The 17,845-nt window shown below is 41.1% G+C and overlaps 1 protein-coding gene across 4 annotated transcripts in view; it reads right to left on the bottom strand.

Annotated features, from left to right (window-relative positions):
• The window catches only part of LOC121287100 (uridine-cytidine kinase-like 1), a 127,955-nt gene that overhangs the window by 72,666 nt on the left and 37,444 nt on the right, over window positions 1-17,845 (bottom strand). The window contains exon 1 of one of the 4 annotated variants that reach the window (XM_041204637.1): window positions 7,977-8,102. The exons of the other annotated variants lie outside the window; for them this stretch is intronic. Coding sequence (XP_041060571.1) covers window positions 7,977-8,044 — 68 coding nt within the window. The 5' untranslated portion in view covers window positions 8,045-8,102. Of the gene's footprint in view, window positions 1-7,976; window positions 8,103-17,845 lie in introns of those variants that run through there. 4 annotated transcript variants of the gene reach the window in all.

A 17,845-nucleotide genomic window follows, 5' to 3' on the forward strand; every position in this document is an offset into this window, starting at 1 on the left:
TTCTTCTATCAGCCTAGGGTGCAATTCATCCGGCCCTGGTGATTTATCCACTTTCAAGGATGCCAATCCCATGAATACTTCCTCTCTCCCTGTGGTTACCACACCCAATACTTCACACTCCTCCTCCTTAACTACAACGTCTGCTTTGTCCTCCTCTTTTGTGAAGACAGATTCAAAGTATTCATTAAGAACCATACCCGCATCCACTGCCTCCACACATAGGTAACCTTTTGGTCTTTTATGGGTCATTTTCTTTCCTTAGTCATCCTCTTACTCTCAATTGATTTGATAAAACATTTTTGGCTTCACCTTGATTTTGCTTGCCAATATTCTTTCATGCCCTCTCTTTGCCTTCCTAATTTGCTTTTTGATTTCACCACTCCACTTTCTATACTCCTCTCAGCTTTCTGTGTAATTAAGATCTCCTGCCTATTTGCTCAAACTTTTGCCAAGGATCAGAAAAAATGTATTTAAAAGTATCTGTGCATGAGATACATGTCATACAACACATTATAGGCACAAAGAGGTACAAGGCCAAGCTGTGACTTCATATGCTGGTCCGTACATCAGTGTTGTTGTAGAGAGACAACAAAAGGAATGTGAGGAGGAGGAATGCCACCTTCACACATTCACAGCAGCTTCACACTCAGAAATGCTGTGTAGCTGTAGGTTCCTCCCTCCCTACCCTATCCTCCACTCCCAACACTGGAACTGTACCCAACATAACCAGAACCACTGACCACAAGATCTGAATAAAACTTGATTATGACACTAGGTCTAAGCAAGGTGGTTTTCACCAGTACAGGATGCAATCAGGTTTAGTTTCCAAAATGAAAGGAGGTATCAGCAGAGATTAACTGATGTTACTCAACATTTCTGAATGCACAGGATATGACTGATGGGATAAATTATTTCTTCCATCATAACTTCTTAGAGAAGAACTTACTCTTTACTGCAGCTGAGGAAATCTACTCTCCCCTGAGATAATGGCCTGGATTTTGTGGTCAGCAGTAAAGCAACGGCACTTGCCCCTGAACTAAAAAAAACACCCACAAAGATTTAGCAGACTCTGGAGCATTGATTTTCTCCATTCAAACGCAACTTTGAATGTGGCAACAGCTATAATGGATCTGTGGCATTGAGGAACAGTGTGAACGTCAGGCAGGCTGGTCAACCAATAAGATTCAAGAATTCTCACAGACAGCAAAGCAGGAAGTAAAAGGCAGCGATTATAATTTATAGCTTAATCATTGTACAGAAAATAAGATAAAGATTGGGACATATTTATGGAATTAAGGTAGAATTTGAAATATAAACAAGATAAGATTTTCAGCATTGACTTGTATATTGTTAAAAATTCAAATACACCTTGTTGAACAAGGTTTAACATTAGCACAAAAAAAAAAGTCCCAGAAAATCACTGATTCTGCCTTTATTGCACCTGAAAAAACTGCAACAGGGCAACATGTGGAGTAGGGTACTACCGATAGCAACTTCTAGCTTTTTGCATTTCACCGTGTGTGAGTGGACATCAGAAGTTGTATGCAGGATGAATGGTGAGCACTGACAGTTTCAACATCATTGCAACTGCAAATTTCAGATCAATAATGAGGGGAAAAAAAACCAAAAGCAGCTCTCATTACACTGCCTCAGGATTTCCTGGGACTTTGCCAGTGATGTACCAGAGTTCCATTTATAACTCCTCAGGTAAAGAAGCAGCCATTGTCCACAAGCAGCAAAAACGGGACAACAATCAGTCTTCGGCTGCTAAGTGATAAGTAACAAGTGCCAGGCAATAACTGTCTCCAACAATAAAGATTCTAATCATTTCCCTTGACATTCAATGGCATTACTATTGCTGGATTCCACACCATCAATATCCTGGGTGTTACCAATGACCAGAAACCTAACCAGACCAGCCCCCTAAATAATATGACTTCAAGAGCATTTCAGAGGCTGGGATTTCTGTAACTCACTTCTTGATTGTCCAAAGCTAGCCCAAGTGTCTACAAGGCACATGACAAGATTGTGAAGGAATGCTCCCCGATTGCCTAAGTGAGTGCAGTTCTAATAACACTCAAGAAGCTCAGCATCATCTAGGTCAAAGCAGCTCGTTTGATGGATGCCCCACCCACCACTTTACACATTTAATTTTTACACCGTGGGCACATCATGGCAGCAATGTGTACCATCTGCAAGCTGCACTGCAGCAATTTGCCAGGGCTCCTTCATCAGTATCTTCCAAACCCATAACCTCTATTACCCAGATAAAAAACAGTGGCAGATGCATGGGAATACCACCAACTGCAAGTTCCCCTCAAAGCCACACACCATACTAAGTCAGAAATATATTGTCATTCCTTTACTTTCACTGAGTCAAAAATCATGGAACTCCCTCTCTAACAGGAGTGTAGGTGTATCTACACCACACAGACTGCAGCAGTTCAAGAGGAGGCTCACCATCACCTTCTTAAGAACAATTAGGAATGGGTAATAAATGCAGACCAATAATGCCCAAATCTCATGAATGAATATAAACAACCAACCTTGTAGCCACACAAATTGCATTTTCTATTCCTGAGCATTCTTATTTGAAGTTAGTGTATCCTACAACTGCTATTGATTAGCAGCCATAGGTTGTTAAAACAATTCTTCCCAACAGGTTGAGGCTTTGCATAACGCAAGAGAAAGCAGCAATTTTGTTTGAAGATAAAAAGGTTTGTTCTCGCATGATGGCAATTGGACAATTTCACTAAATATTAACTCATAAGATTTAATCTTGTATGCACTTCATTTTGGTCAGCCTGGTTAATGTGCTTCTTGTATGCAGGGCAATTTTAATATAGTCACCAACACATTGGAAATTAAACATATAAAAATTAACACAGACAGGAATGGATACACAAATGCATTAACCAGTACACTGAAAATAATACACAGGAGGCAATTACACCTCCATTTTTTACTAGATGTTCACCGTCTTTTATATATTACTAGGTATCATTTTGGTTAAATTAGTAGCGCTTTTATACAAGTCAAAAATTTGTTTATTCAAGTCTTGCTGTGGGACTTGAGCACATAATGGTACAGGTTTTGAGATCAGGAGTGAATTGACACCCATTGACCTCAAAGGAAACGGTCTACAAATATCTCATAAGCTCTGAGATGTGGATTTCATCTTTCCCAGTGTTAATTTATTTCTACCAAAAGCTCTAGAGGCCTTCTGGTGTCTAACAACAGTGTGCAAGAACTGTTAGTAGTTTAATTCCATAAGTATTCACTCCATGTGATATCATGAGATGGCTGATGGCATTGGGTACTGCAAAGGTGATGGGTCCTGACAACCAACATTCTGGCAATAGCACTGAAGACTTGTGCTCCAGACCAACTGTGCACAGAGCCAAGCTGTTCCAGTACAGCTATGTGCTGTCGACAAAAAGCAGGACAAATCCAACCCAGCCAATTACTGCCCCATCAGTCTACTCTCAATTGCCAGCAAAGTGATGGAAGGTGTTGTCAACAGTGCTGCCAAGTGACACAATAACCTGCTCACTGATGTTCAGTTTGGGCCATGCTAGTGCCACACAGCGCCTCTCCTCATTACAGGCTTGGTTCAACTATGTACAAAAGAGCTAACTTCCTTGACATTAAAGCTGCATTTGACCAAGTGTGGCATCAAGGAGCCCTAGCAAAACCGACATCAATGGGAATCAGAGGGAAAACTCTCCACTGGTTGGAGTCACACCTAGCACAAAGGAAGATGGCTGTGGTCGTAGGAGGTCAGTCATCTTAGTCCTTCGACATCGCTGCAGGAACTCCTCAGGGTAGTGTCCTAGGCCCAACCATCTTCAGCTGCTTCATCAATGACCTTCCTTCCATCGTAAGGTCAGAAGTGGGGATGTTTGCTGATGGTTGCACAATGTTCAACTTCAGTCATGACTCCTCAGGTACTGAAACAGTCCATGTCCATATGCAACAAGACCCAGACAATATCCAGGCTTGGGCTGATAATATTTGTGCTAGGCAAGCATCAGCCAATGATCATCTTCAACAAGAGAGAATCTAACCATTGCTCTTTGAAATTCAATGGCATTAACATCAGTGAATACCCTATTATCAACATTTTTTTAAAAAACAATGGAGGAAAATCTTTGTGAAATTCAGAAGAATTTAAATTCTATTCAGGAGAAACTCTCAAAGTTGGAAAAACAGCTGGAACAAAAAGACAGAGTTATATTTCTGAAGGTGAGGGATTATATTTCAGTTTAGTTCAGTGAAAGTGCAGTCACAACATGATCCACACCGTTACCATTGACCAGAAACTGAACTGGACCAGCCATATAAATACTGTTGCTACAAGAGCAGGTCAGAAACTGGGAATTCTGCAGAGGATAACTCACATCCTGAGTCCCCAGAGCCAGTTCACCATCTACAAGGCACAAGTCAGGAGTGTGATGGAATACTCTCCACTTGCCTGGATGAGTGCAGCTCCAACAACACAAGAAACTCAACGCTGTCCAGGACAAAGCAGCCCACTTGATTGGCACCCCATCCACCACCTTAAATATTCACTCCCTCCACCACTGATGCATAGTAGCAACAGTGTGTACCATTACAAGATGCACTACACCAACTGACCAAGGCTCCTTTGACAGCCTCTTCCAAACCAATGACCTTTACCACTTCAAAGGACAAGGGCAGCAGTTGCATGGGAATGCCAAGATTTCCTCTAAGCCACTCACCATCCTGATTTGGAAATATATCACAGCTTCTTCACTGTCGCTGGGTCAAAATTCTGGAACTCCCTTCCTAACAGCACTGTAAGACAATTAAGGATAGGCAATAAATGCTGGCCTAGCCAGCGAAGCCCACATCCCATGAACAAATAAAAAAACCAAAATGATTTGCTTTTACATAGCGCCATACCTCATTTAGCTTTATTAAGTTACCTTGAAGAGATTTCTTATCATGTTGTTTAGAGTACCACCACCCACACTTTCCTTCCTCTGGTAACAAATTGTAGGTACAAGTACGTATAACTTAAACATTTATTATTTGTAGGAACACCACATCAATTAATATTAAGCCTGCTGTGCACCAGATTAATGTCTGATGCAATATGCTGCCACGGTTAACAACAAGTAAAAACTAGGTTTTTGAATGCATTTAGAATTTCAGATTTACTGCAATGAGGAGGACATGAAGAGCACACTGGGAGCTGTATATTGTTGTCACTTAGGGTTTGGTTTATTGATTGCATGTCATTTTTCAAACTCATTACAAAGTACCTGAAGTAGCTGATAGCTAAGACTGTCCCTAAAGTTCGAATAGTTTTCAGAAAATCAAATAAAAAATAGCATGTTAGAAATCATTTCTGGCAAAGTTTAAGTGGCACCTTCCATCTCAACACATGGCAGCTCACAAGCAATGTATCACAAATACAATTTTTTTGTGAACCTTCCTTTCAGGACCTCCTGAGGTTTCAGCCCCTGTTTCATTTCCCGGCCGCTGCATAATTTAAATCCTCTGAAACTGACAGCAACTTCTGGAGTCTGCATATGTGCAGTTATATGTGGAAATCCAGAAATTATGCACATACGATACATATGAACATATGTGTGAACAAGGAGCAGGAGTAGGCCATTCAGTCCCTCGAGCCCACTCCGCCATTTAATAAGTTCATGGCTGATCTGAAAGTAACCTGAAATCTGCATCCCATCTACTGCCGATAACCTATCACCCCTTTGCTTACCAAGAATATATTCACCTCTGGCTTAAAAATATTCAAAGACCCTGCTTCCGCCACCTTTCCAGGAAGATAGTTCCAAAGACTCACGACCCTCTGAGTGAAAAAATTTCACCTCATCTCTGTTTCAAATGGAGACCTCTTATTTATAAACAGTGACCCCTAATTCTAGATACTCTGTTACTGGAAGCGATTTGATATTTCTCTAAAAGCTGCGCTGTTGAGGTCCTTGCCGACTGCAATCAATTACAAATCACTGAACAGATACAAACTTGGCTTTTTACGTCATCAGTCTCACAGTAGAGACCTTTTAAAAAGTTACACCTTGTTGAATGAGGTGTAACTACATTTTTAACTGTATACTAAGTTCATAATTACTGTTGAAAAACCTTTCTTGCCCTGAAAAGCTAGTGTTATATTTGTGCAATACTACAATTCTCCATTGGGATTAAAAAAATCAATTTTTAAATAATATGAATTTTAAAAGCTTTTTAATTTTAAAAATACATTTCAGCCTCTACCTTAATCCCATGTCTAAGTCCAAATCATTTATTTCGCCTTCCATAAAATTTAATTAAAAGGGAAGGATAATCATAGCATTTGACTTTCTGCTTTGCTGTCTGTTAGAATACATCAATGTTGTTGGCTGCTTACCCTGCAGGCTGTCATCACAGTTGCTGGATGCCTGGAGAGTCTCTTGACCTGGTGCCAGATTCAAATTAACATCAGGAAAGGAAAAATCCATGCCATAGAGATCGCAAGAACTTTATGGCCAGCTTTCTTCAGAATCAATATTGAGTCTTTTTGAATTATCATTGATCATATGTTGGCCTATACCTTTGCACTTTCTACAGCATCTCAGCAGGTTAAATTAAATTTCTAAAATTTGTGTGCTGTTAGTGCAGTTTACAAATAAATTATTGACAGGTGTATAATTGCAGGATCAGTACAAAAGTATGCAAATCAGGTGGACTATTAGACTTTAAGTCAGTTCACCAGTCAAGTGATTCAATATTCACTGTAAATTGTAGCAGTACATAATTATGCAAATTATAAAACACAACTGAAACATGATAAATAGCTTGTAACCACCTCCTCAGAATTTATTATTTTACACAGTGAAACAGCCTCAGAAAATACCATTACTTATTAATGACAAATTTATTAAGACCCCGTGACTTGTTGGGGGATCAAGAACCCATGAAGGTCACAGAGAAGGATGGTGTAGGACAGAACATGAGTAGCAGAGTTTTGGGTGAGCTGATGTTTACGGAGGGTGGAAGTTGGGAGGCAGCAAAGAGAGCATCGAAATAGTCAAGTCTGAAGGTGACAAAAGCATGGATGAGATGTATGGAAGTAGATGGGCTGAGGAACAGACACAGATGGGTGGATATTATGGAGGTAGAAGTAGTTTTGATGATGGGGAAAACGTGTGCATCGACAACTCAATTTGGGGTTGAATAGGATGGCAATGTTGTGAAGTCTGGCTCAAACTGAGATAGTGGCTGGGAAGGGGATGGCTGAAGACAATGTCTTCTGTATTCCTAATGTTTTAACTGGAGGAAAGGGTAGCTCATTGAAAAGTGTATATCACTGAGGGAAGTAAAGTGGAAAGAAATAGATGTAGTAATAAAAAAAACTGAACTGCAGAAACTCCTCTTATGTAACACCCTGCCATGCCAGCTCCTACACAAGCACGCATTACATTTCAAAAAGTAATTACAAGGATATCGTGTGCCTTGTACAGAGAATATAATTTCTACCATTTTACCACAGTCTAGATGGTGTCTACCTCTTTTGCTAAACATTATCCTTTATATTCCTCCCTCCCCTGCCATACTCAAGAACATGCAGAAGCTCACCAAAATCTCAGCTGCTGTTTTGTAATAGTGTCATAATACTTGTCATGCTTCGGATTGCTTGCTCTCTAGTTAGAATCAATTTACCACAGGCCACCGACCACAAGCTGGAAATGTCCCGTACCGCCCCCCTCTCCCATCCCTTCACTAGGAATACTTTCAACTAGAGGTTTTGAAACTCAAATGAACACTAGTATCCCGATAGAAATCCACAAAACAGAACATTAATTCACTTACTTCTTGTATCATTTCATTTATAATTTTCAATTGAAATGATAAACCAGCAGCAAAAAAAAGTGACAACATACAAGGGCACAGCTGCACCCCAAAAATACATCAAAATGCACTGAAGAAAAGAAAGAAATGTTTACCTGCCATCCGACCTCAGAGACCAACATCCAGATATCCTGGCACCAGAATAAACTGGGAGAGAGCTCATATTAATTGCAATGGGATTGTTTGCACTGTGCTGCTGTATACTGAATTCAGGGTTTTTATTTCATTGTTATGGTCCAATACTAAGGCAGCTTCCTGGTTGGGTTTCCATGTGCTTTATCATAAATGTTTTATGAACTAGGAAAATGAAACTCAAAAAGAAACTAACTCACTGGTTTCCTTTCCTGTTAAAAGGAGTGAAAAGCAATGGCTCTCAGTCGAACTGCAGTCAAAACACATAAGAGGATAATGTATCCCAGAGATTAAGTTCATTACCTGATATTAATAGCAGTCCCTTCGTATAAGACCCTTGACACTCTGCCCATTTTGATGTAAGCGGTCATCTGCATATGACATTTGGCCGCCATGGGTCAGTTGAGGAAGGAATGGACTAGAGTATGATCAAAATAAATAATTTGAAGTCATAATTTGATGGTTAAATTTAAAAAAAACTCACTGCTTAACGTGCAATTCACCATCTAGTTATAGGTTTTAATTGCGGCCTCCCAAATAAAACCACTTTGCACTGCCTAGAGTGTGCTTCATAGCATTATGTCAGGCAATTCCTTTAGGAGCCTCTAGCATGCATAACTAAATTTTTGAAGCCACACACCGCCCTGTAGCACAACATGTAATCATTCACCAGAAATCTGGCTCAGTGACTTCAAAGCTAACAAGAACACACTGCTCTGAAGATTTTGCTTTTTTTTTTAAGATGATGAGGACAAATGCACAACAACTGTCATGTTGCAATACAATGCACACCATAGTAAAACTGTTCTAATTGCCAAATTCAGCTGTGTCTGAATAGTTGAAATGTTGGAGAGTAGCTTCAACATTCAGCTTAATACGCATCTTATCCTAATAATGTTATGATATAATGTCAGCATTGACTCAACAGTAGTTGTCGTCAGAAAGAGATTAACAAGTGAATATGTAAGCAAATTGCTGTAAAGTATGAAAATAAAGGACAATAATAGTAGGGGATTTCAACTACCCTAATGGTTGTTAACTGTGATGAAATCAGTATAGAGGGCACAAAATTTTTAAAATGCATGCAGAAGAAACCTCTTTTAGCCAGTACTTAGCAAACCCAACAAGAAAGGGTCTAGTTTAGAATCACTTTTAGGGAATGAGGCTATGCAGGTGGCAAGGCTATCAAAGGGAGAGTATTTTGGTGATAGTGATCATAATCCAATTAGATATGTGTGTAAAAGGACAAACATAGATCACAAGAAAGGGTTTAAAATCGAGCAAGGTCAATTTTATATAGCTGAGACATGATTTGGCAAAAGTAGATTGGACATAGCTACTTGAAAGTAAATCAACATCAAAGCAGTGGGAGGTATTCAAGGAGGAGATGAAGAAGGTTTCAGAACAAAGACATTCCCACAAAGAAAAAAGGTGGGACTCCCAAATATCAGGAAAGCAAAGAAAGAGCATCAAAAAAACATTGGCAAGCGAAATCAAATAAAACCCAAAAATGCTTTCTTAATTACATAAAGCGCAAGGGAACAAGGAGAGAGTAGGACTAAATAGAGACCAAAAAGGTCATTTGCTTGTGGAGATGCAAGATATGATCATCATTCATCATGAATACCTTGTGTTCGTCTTCACAAAAGAGGGGGATGGTACAGCCACCAAGAGGTTGTCTCCAGCATCTAGCCTGATCCATGATGCCAGTGGCCCCTTTGACAATACACACTAACTGGCCTTTAAAGTGCCTTAATTGGCTACCTACCACTTCTTTGTAGGTGGCCCTGCCAACCCACTCCATCCATTCTGCCTCTGAGAAAATGCCCCGGGGCGGGACGGTGCTGGCAAACTGACATGCTGGCAAACTGACATGCTGGCAGCCAGCACAATATTCTGCACCCGCTCACTTCTCTGCTCTTCCCCATCACCGCTTTAAAAAATCCAGCCCATGAGAGGTGATCTAATGGAGTAATCACTCAATGTGTAATTTTTTTTAATTAATTCATGGGAGGTGGGTATCACTGGCTAGACCAGCCTTTATTGCTCGTCCCTAATTGCCCTTGAGAAGGTGGTGGTGAGCTGCCTTCTTGAACTGCTGCAGTCCATGTGGTGTGGGTACACTCACAGTTCTGTTAGGGATTGAGTTCCAGGATTTTGACCCAGCGACAGTGAAGGTACGGCGATATATTTCCATGTCAGGATGGTGAGTGACTCGGAGAACTACCAGGTGGGGGTGTTCCCATGTGTCTGCTGCCTTTGTCCTTCTAGAAGGTAGTGGTCGTGGGTTTGGGAGGTGCTGTCTAAGGAGGCTTGGTGAGTTCCTGCAGTGCTTCTTGTAGATGGTACACACTGCTGCCACTGTGCATCGAGGTGGAGGGAGTGAATGTTTGTAGATGGGGTATCAATCAAGCGGGCTGCTTTGTCCTGGATGGTGTCAAACTTCTTGAGTGTTGCTGGAGCTGCACTCATCCAGACAAGTGGAGATTTTTCCATCACACTCCTGACTTGTGCTTTGTAGATGGTAGACAGGCTTTGGGTTTGTCTCAGGATTCCTAGCCTCTGACCTGCTCTTGTAACCACAGTATTTATATGGCCAGTCAAGTTCAGTTCCTCATCAATGGTAACCTCTAGGATATTGATTGTGGCAGATTCAGCGAAGGTAATGCCATTGAATGTCTAGGGGCGATGGTTAGATTCCCTCTTGTTGGCGATGGCCATTGCCTGGCATTTGTGTGGTGCAAATGTTACTTGCCACTTGTCAGTCCAAGCCTGAATATTGTCCAGGTCTTGCTGCATTTGGACATGGACAGCTTCAGTATCTGAGGAAATGTCATGAATGGTGCTGTCATGAAGAGATATTAATGTGTATCATGTTATTGGAAATTGTTTTTTAAAATTGAATTCTATTTGGGGCCTGTGTCTATGTGTGTCTTAATTGGATTAAAGCCAGCTAGTCTGGGCACTTTGATGTATAGTAGTTTTGAGATGTTAATTGGGTGAATAGTAAGGAGAACAGTAAAGTGTTCGTTTGCAATTGTTGAATAAACCATTCAAGACTGCAGTTAAAATCTTGCACCTAGTTAGAAGGCGGCAAACAGTGTGATTGTTTTTTCAGCTTACTAATAAAATTGGTGCTATGAAAGGGGTTTTATTGTTAGAAGAGCTGACGTTCAAAAGACCTAGTGATACAAGGGAAAATTTATATTCAAAGGGAAAGCTAGGTATATAAAGAAAGGAGAATTACCTGGAAAAACTCAGCAGGTCTGGCAGCATCGGCGGAGAAGAAAAGAGTTGACGTTTCGAGTCCTCATGACCCTTCGACAGAACTTGCAAAGGAGTATAAGGTCAAATTTGCTCTGCACGGTGTCTACTTAAAGTCTATGGGTTACTGTTGCCCAAGTGGAGATTTATCTGGGGGTGACTAATTTGGGGATTTGTTAAAAAGCTATTAAAGTAGCAATTTGTAGCCATGTGTATGTGTTATTCATTTAGCAACAAATTAAAATGTTTAATTTAGTTTTATATAAAACCCATGAGACTTGGTGGTTTTATTCTTACTGAATTCAAAGTCTGCATCTCGAAATTACAAATCTCAAAAATGGATAATGACAGTTGTTTCAAGTTTCCCTCTGGGATTTGAGCAACTCAGCCTTTACCGTCGGCTGTGTCATAATAGGTGCTGAACATTGTGTAATCATCAGTGAACACCTTCATTTCTGACCTTATGGTGGAAGGAAGGTCATTGATGAAACAGCTGAAGGTGGTTGGGCCTAGGACACTACTCTGAGGAACTCCTGCAGCGATTTCCTGGAGCTGAGATGATTGACCTCCAACAACCACAACCATCTTCCTTTGTGTTAGGTATGGCTCCAATCAGCGGAGAGTTTTCGCCGATTCCCAGTGACTCCAGTTTTGCTAGGGCTCCCTGATGCCACATTCGGTCAAATTCTGCCTTGATGTCAAGGGCAATCACTCTCACCTCACCTTTGTAGTTCAGCTCTTTTATCCATGTTTAAACCAAGGCTGTAATGAGGCCAGGAGCTGAGTGACCCTGGTGGAACCTGAATGGAGCACCAGTGAGCAGGTTGTTGCAAAGCAAGTGCCACTCGGTAGCACTGTTGATGATCCCTTCCATCACTTTACTGATGATGGACAGTAGACAGATGGAACTGTAATTGGCCACGTAGGATTTGTCCTGATTTGTGTGTACAGGACATCCCTGGGCAATTTTCCACATTGTCAAGTAGATGCCGTATTGTAGCTGCACTGGAAAAGCTTGGCTAGGGACATGGCAAGTTCTGGAGCACAAGTCTTCAGTACTATTGCTGGAATATTGTCAGGACCCATAGCCTTTGCAGTATCCAGTGCCTTCAACTGTTTCTTGACATCATGTGAAGACTGGCATCTGTGATGTTGGGGACCTCTGGAGGAGGTCTAGATGGATCATCCACTCGGCACTTCTGGCTGAACATTATTACAAATGCTTCCGCCTTATCTTTTACACTGATGTGCTGGACTCCACCATCATGGAGGATGGGGATATTTGTGGAGCCACCTCCTTCTCCAGTAACTTGTTTAATTGTCCACCACCATCCCCGACGGATGTGGCAGGACTGCAGAATTTATATCTGATTTGTTGGTTGTAGGATTGCTTAGTTCTGTCTATCACTTGCTAGTTATGCTGATTGGTATACAAGTGGTCCTGTGTCGTAGCTTTACCAGGTTGACACCTCATTTTTAGGTAAACATGGTGCTGCTCCTGGCATGCCCTCCTGCAATCTTCATTGAACCAGGGTTGAAACCCTGTCTAGGTGGTAATGGTAGGATGGAGGATATGCTGGGCTATGAGATTACAGATTTTGGTTGATGACAATTCTGCTGCTGTTGGCCCACAGCACCTCATGGCTACCCAGTCTTGAATTGCTAGATCTGTTCAAAATCGATCCCACTTCGTACTGTGGTCATGCCACACAATATGATGGAGGATATCCTCAATGTGAAGATGGGACTCCATCTCCTCAATGACTGTGCAGAGGTCACTCCTACCAATGCTGTCATGGACAGATGTATCTGCAGCAGGCAGGTTGGTGAGGTAAAGTATTTTTTCCCTCCTGTTGGTTCCCTCGCCACCTGCCGCAGATCCAGTATAGCAGCTATGTCCTTTAGGACTCAACCTGCTCAGTCAGTAGTGGTGCTACTGAGCCACTCTTGGTGATGGACATTGAAGTCCCCCATCCAGAGTACATTCTCTGCCCTTGCCACCCTCCATGCTTCCTCCAAGTGGTGTTCAACATGGAGGATACTGATTCATCAACTGAGGGGGGACAGTATATGGTTACCAGCAGGAGGTTCCCTTGCCCATGTTTGACCTCATGCCATGAGATTTCATGGGGTCAGGAGTCGATGTTGAGGAAACCAGGGCAACTCCCTTCCCATTGTATACCACAGTGCCACCACCACTGCAGGGATGGTAATGCTGATGTCTGGGACATTATCTGTGAGTATGACTATGTCAGGCTGTTGCTTGTCCCAACTTTTGCATAAGCCCCTAGCCGTTAAGGAGAGTTTTGCAGGGGCGACAGGGCTGAGTTTGCCGTTATCATTTCCAGTGCCTAGGTTGATGCTGGGTGGTCTGTCTCTATTCACCAAGAGTGACTTGCTGGGCCATTTCAGAGTCAACTACATTGCTGTGGGTCTGGAGTCCAGACCAGGTAAGGACAGCAGATTTCCTTCTCTAAAGGGAGGACATTAGTGAACCAGATGGGTTTTTACAACAATTAACAATCGTTTCATGGTCATCATTAGACCTTTAATTTCAGATACTTATTGAATTAAAATTCCACCATCTGCCATGGTGGGATTCAAACCCAGGTCCCCAGAGCATTACCCTAGGTCTCTGTATTACTAGTCTAGTGACAATACCACTCCACCGCCTTCCCATAGAATAGAATTAATCAAACTTTTTTAATGATAGAATTCAACATTACTGTGTAAATTCAACTTCAATGGATTATTATTTCACCAAAGTGTTTTTTTTCTGAATGTACCAACCAATGCTGGGGTACAAAATTGATGAATGCTGGCTGATCTCAAGTACCTTGCCCCTAGGCTGTGAGTGTTTGTGGACAATAAGCTCAAGAGTCCAAGATAAGGCCCAATGACTTTAAAAATATAGCATCACAGAATAAACAATTTAAACCTGGACTTTAATATCCTTTCGTTTCATATCTGAAACATAGCTCTAACCCATCTCATGTATTTTTAACACTGGTTAAAATGCAGTCAACCTCTCTTGCAGCTAAGTTGTAATTTCTATTGTAACTTGAAATTGTTCAAAGTACAAAGAAATTGCTTACACATGCTATGTTAATACAATGTGTTCTGTTTGATATTGCATTTTACTGTTTTGAAGGTCATCTTTTCATTTATCACCATTACAAATGGAATTGCCTCGTTTTGAATACAATTGGTTAGAAATAATTCCTTTTGTTACTGCATGGACTGTTCAGAGCTTGAATCGAAATATTGCATAAGTCGATTTAAAAGCAGCATCAATGTACAGAACGCAGATTCTGCTCCCCACTAATCACAGGATAACAGATCCTATTCTCTGCAGCTCTTGCCTGCTTTTATCCTTCTTTCAAATTTCCTGCACCGTTCTAGAATGTTGATGGAGGGAGATCTCAACACCAATTGAGTAGCTGCTTGATCACGGTTGCTTTAATGTGTAGTTGAATTCATTAGTGAAAAGATTTACCTAAATTCCGTTTTCTTCTTAAGCTTATCAAAACAAACATCTGCATTGGCTATAACACTGACAAAATGTTGAGTATAGGAATGAAAATACTCTGTGCTTGTACTTACAGCTGCAGTTATATCATTGATAGTTTTTACAGCATTTCTGCTCTGCTTAATTTTAATATGAAGGCAACTGCCAGCTACAAATTAACCAATATTTTTTCTATGACTAGAGCAATAGGCTAACCTACAACACTATAAAATGAAACAAGATCCATCTGGTTTCAAATTATAAGAATTTCCATATTCACCCTTTTAATATGAACTTATAATGAGGCAAAGGTCACTGCTCTGTGACTCAAAATATGATGTAGTATTTATATGCTAAGATTTTTTTTTTGTCATATCAGCATTTGAATAAACACATGATCCTGGCTGGAATCCAAATCTAATTCTGACAAAATGTCATTGACCTGAGAGGAAAGGGTGAGTTTTCCTGTGTTAGCAGAGGCAGTGGGTGGGGAATTGCAAAAAAATGCCGCTGGGCCTGTGTTCTTGCTTCACAGTGATAGGTTGGGAATGAAGTCAGGGACCCTCATGGCTGAGGCAGGAAGGCAATTAAAGTTGTTAAGCAGGCAGCTAAGATAGATTTTGTACATCAATTCCCTCTTTCCCCAACAGTGAAGCAGCCCATAATGTGTCTCCAACTCAGCAGGGAGAACTTCCTCCGCGTAACTGACAAGTTGTGAAGGGTTTGATCAGTTACACTGAAGAGCTGCAGACTTGGCCAGGTGAGAGGCTGATTTGCAAAGCACTCCTTCTGTCAGAGAGCGCTATCAATCTTGGCAGGTGATTGCCAACAACCTGGAAGCCCCTCGCCCACTTTCAGCTGCATTTCACTATTGCCAGCCTTCACAGAGGCACAGGCTCAGCTTTCACTTCTCCTTCATCCACTTCTACTGAGGTCTAGGGGCTTAACATTGCTCCAACTGCACCGGAAGCAAAACTAGCAGCAGCATTAGTTGCCTCTCCTCAAGCACATGCCCCTCCAAAGGGAAGAAGTGATAGCTACCAAGAACCAACTGGAAAGAGTTAAGATCCCAACAGAGACACTACAGACAGAGGACTAGCTATCCTGACATGTCTGTGCAGCAGTGCCTCAGGAGGCTCAGGTTCTCATGATAGGTCACAGTTGACATCTACACCCTCCTGGTACAAGACCACCTTCCCAGTGGACCATGTGTGCACGAATTGCCAGTGGCCGACATGGTGCTTGTCAGTGGAGACCGAAATCCCCTCCCCTCCCGGCCCCATCAGCTCCCCCAACCTCCATTCTCTACCTCTCACCATGTGCTTTCTTCTGCAACTCTTCGTAGACAGAATCTAACTTAATTAGACTTATTTGGATAAAGTTGTTTACATTCAAGAACAAAAGACACATTAAAAACAGGCCAGAGCCATATATCCTTCAGTTTTGCTGTTTCACTGTGACACAATGTACCTTATTACCACTATGGACCTTATTAACCTGCATCAGTACCATTAATGATTTGTGTACCTGTACCCCTCAATCCCTTTCGAACCTTTCGCTCATTTAGACTCCTCTATTTTCCAAGGAGTATATGATATCTTTATTCTTCTTATCAAGAATGACCAGACAGAAACATTACAGAAAAAAGTCTTTTAATTGTTTGAGAGCTATATTTAACAGTAAGGATTATTAATTTGTTCTACAACAGTAAGTTTGTTGCTTTGCTCTAATATTCAACAGTTCAATGTTTTAAACTATTCATGTATTATGGAGGGGACTAATTTATAAAATATATAGATATCTTCATGGCTATTTCTAAAATTTTAAAAACTGGACAATGGCCTTTTAAAATAGCTGAATCTATGTCTGTCTGTAAACCTTGAACAAAGGGAGTATCGAAGAAACTTGCACCTCGCTATCTCTGAAGAGACACTAATGATCCCCCTGCGGGCTACACAGAACAAATTCAAAAGATCATTTTCATTTCATAACCCTTCAGAACCCAGGTTGGCCAACTGGAGTCTACTAGTCTGCTGGGACAAAGGGCCCTGCAACCTTCCTTTCAATTCTTAATGGCTGAGACATTTAACCAGCTCAAGACCCAGACAAGGGAAACACATCCTTTGTCAAAGACAACGTGGAAAGGTGGGAGTCATGTGACACAGACCTCTAGTTTGTGAAACCAGTAACACTGCCTTGTGGAATTGCAAGCTCAGTCTGCTGTTTAGTGTCCTATAAGCACCCTCACACAAAAAAAGCTCTCTGCCCAGTTTGTACACCTGGCCCCCATCTACACTGTTTCCATTGGAAATTCTGTACCATTGCCTGCAGGTTGTTTCATCTCTGCATGCCTATCTCATCATATGAAATCAATACCTCTGGAAAGTGAATTAACCAGCATCAGTTTTCAACCCACTGACCGCCATGGAGGAATGCCTCATTGGACTTTGCCTCTGGACCTCACATGAAACAATAATTCTTTTCTCTGCTTTCTTTGCCCTGTAAATCTTTCTTTTCTCTATCACTTTTTTGCTGTATGGGTGTACAGGAGGCAGTGTTTCAAACCTCCTCCCGTGTTTTGAGCATGTGGAAATAAACTAACCCTTTGAGTACATCCTATCTCGAGTCTGCTGTGGGGTTATTAATAGAACACTGGGTCAAGCTAAAGCCGAGGCGCTGGGGAATATACCACCACTTATAAGGAGGGAAACAAATCAAAACACCTTTCTGTTTATGGATGGGTGGTCAGAGGAGAAATTAGTTTAAATTATACCTCACCTTGTCTGTAGCAGTATGTATATGCCAAACAAATGAAAAATTATTTGTTTTGTATATTATGGAAAGTCAAAGCATGGTTAACTGTTGTACAACTTTCAGGCAATTCTGGCAACAATTGGAACAAGTTAACATGAAAATCTTCTGAAAGTATTAATAAGAATTCAAGCCATATACTATGTATAATAAGGTGTGCAGCTTGAGCTAAGTAGGTATAGAGGCATCAATATAAATTGAACATTTATCAAATTCCTTTAGGTAGACTGAAATTAATTGCAACCTATT

Source organism: Carcharodon carcharias, chromosome 14 (genome assembly GCF_017639515.1).
Source record: "Carcharodon carcharias isolate sCarCar2 chromosome 14, sCarCar2.pri, whole genome shotgun sequence".
Lineage (NCBI taxonomy): Eukaryota > Metazoa > Chordata > Chondrichthyes > Lamniformes > Lamnidae > Carcharodon > Carcharodon carcharias.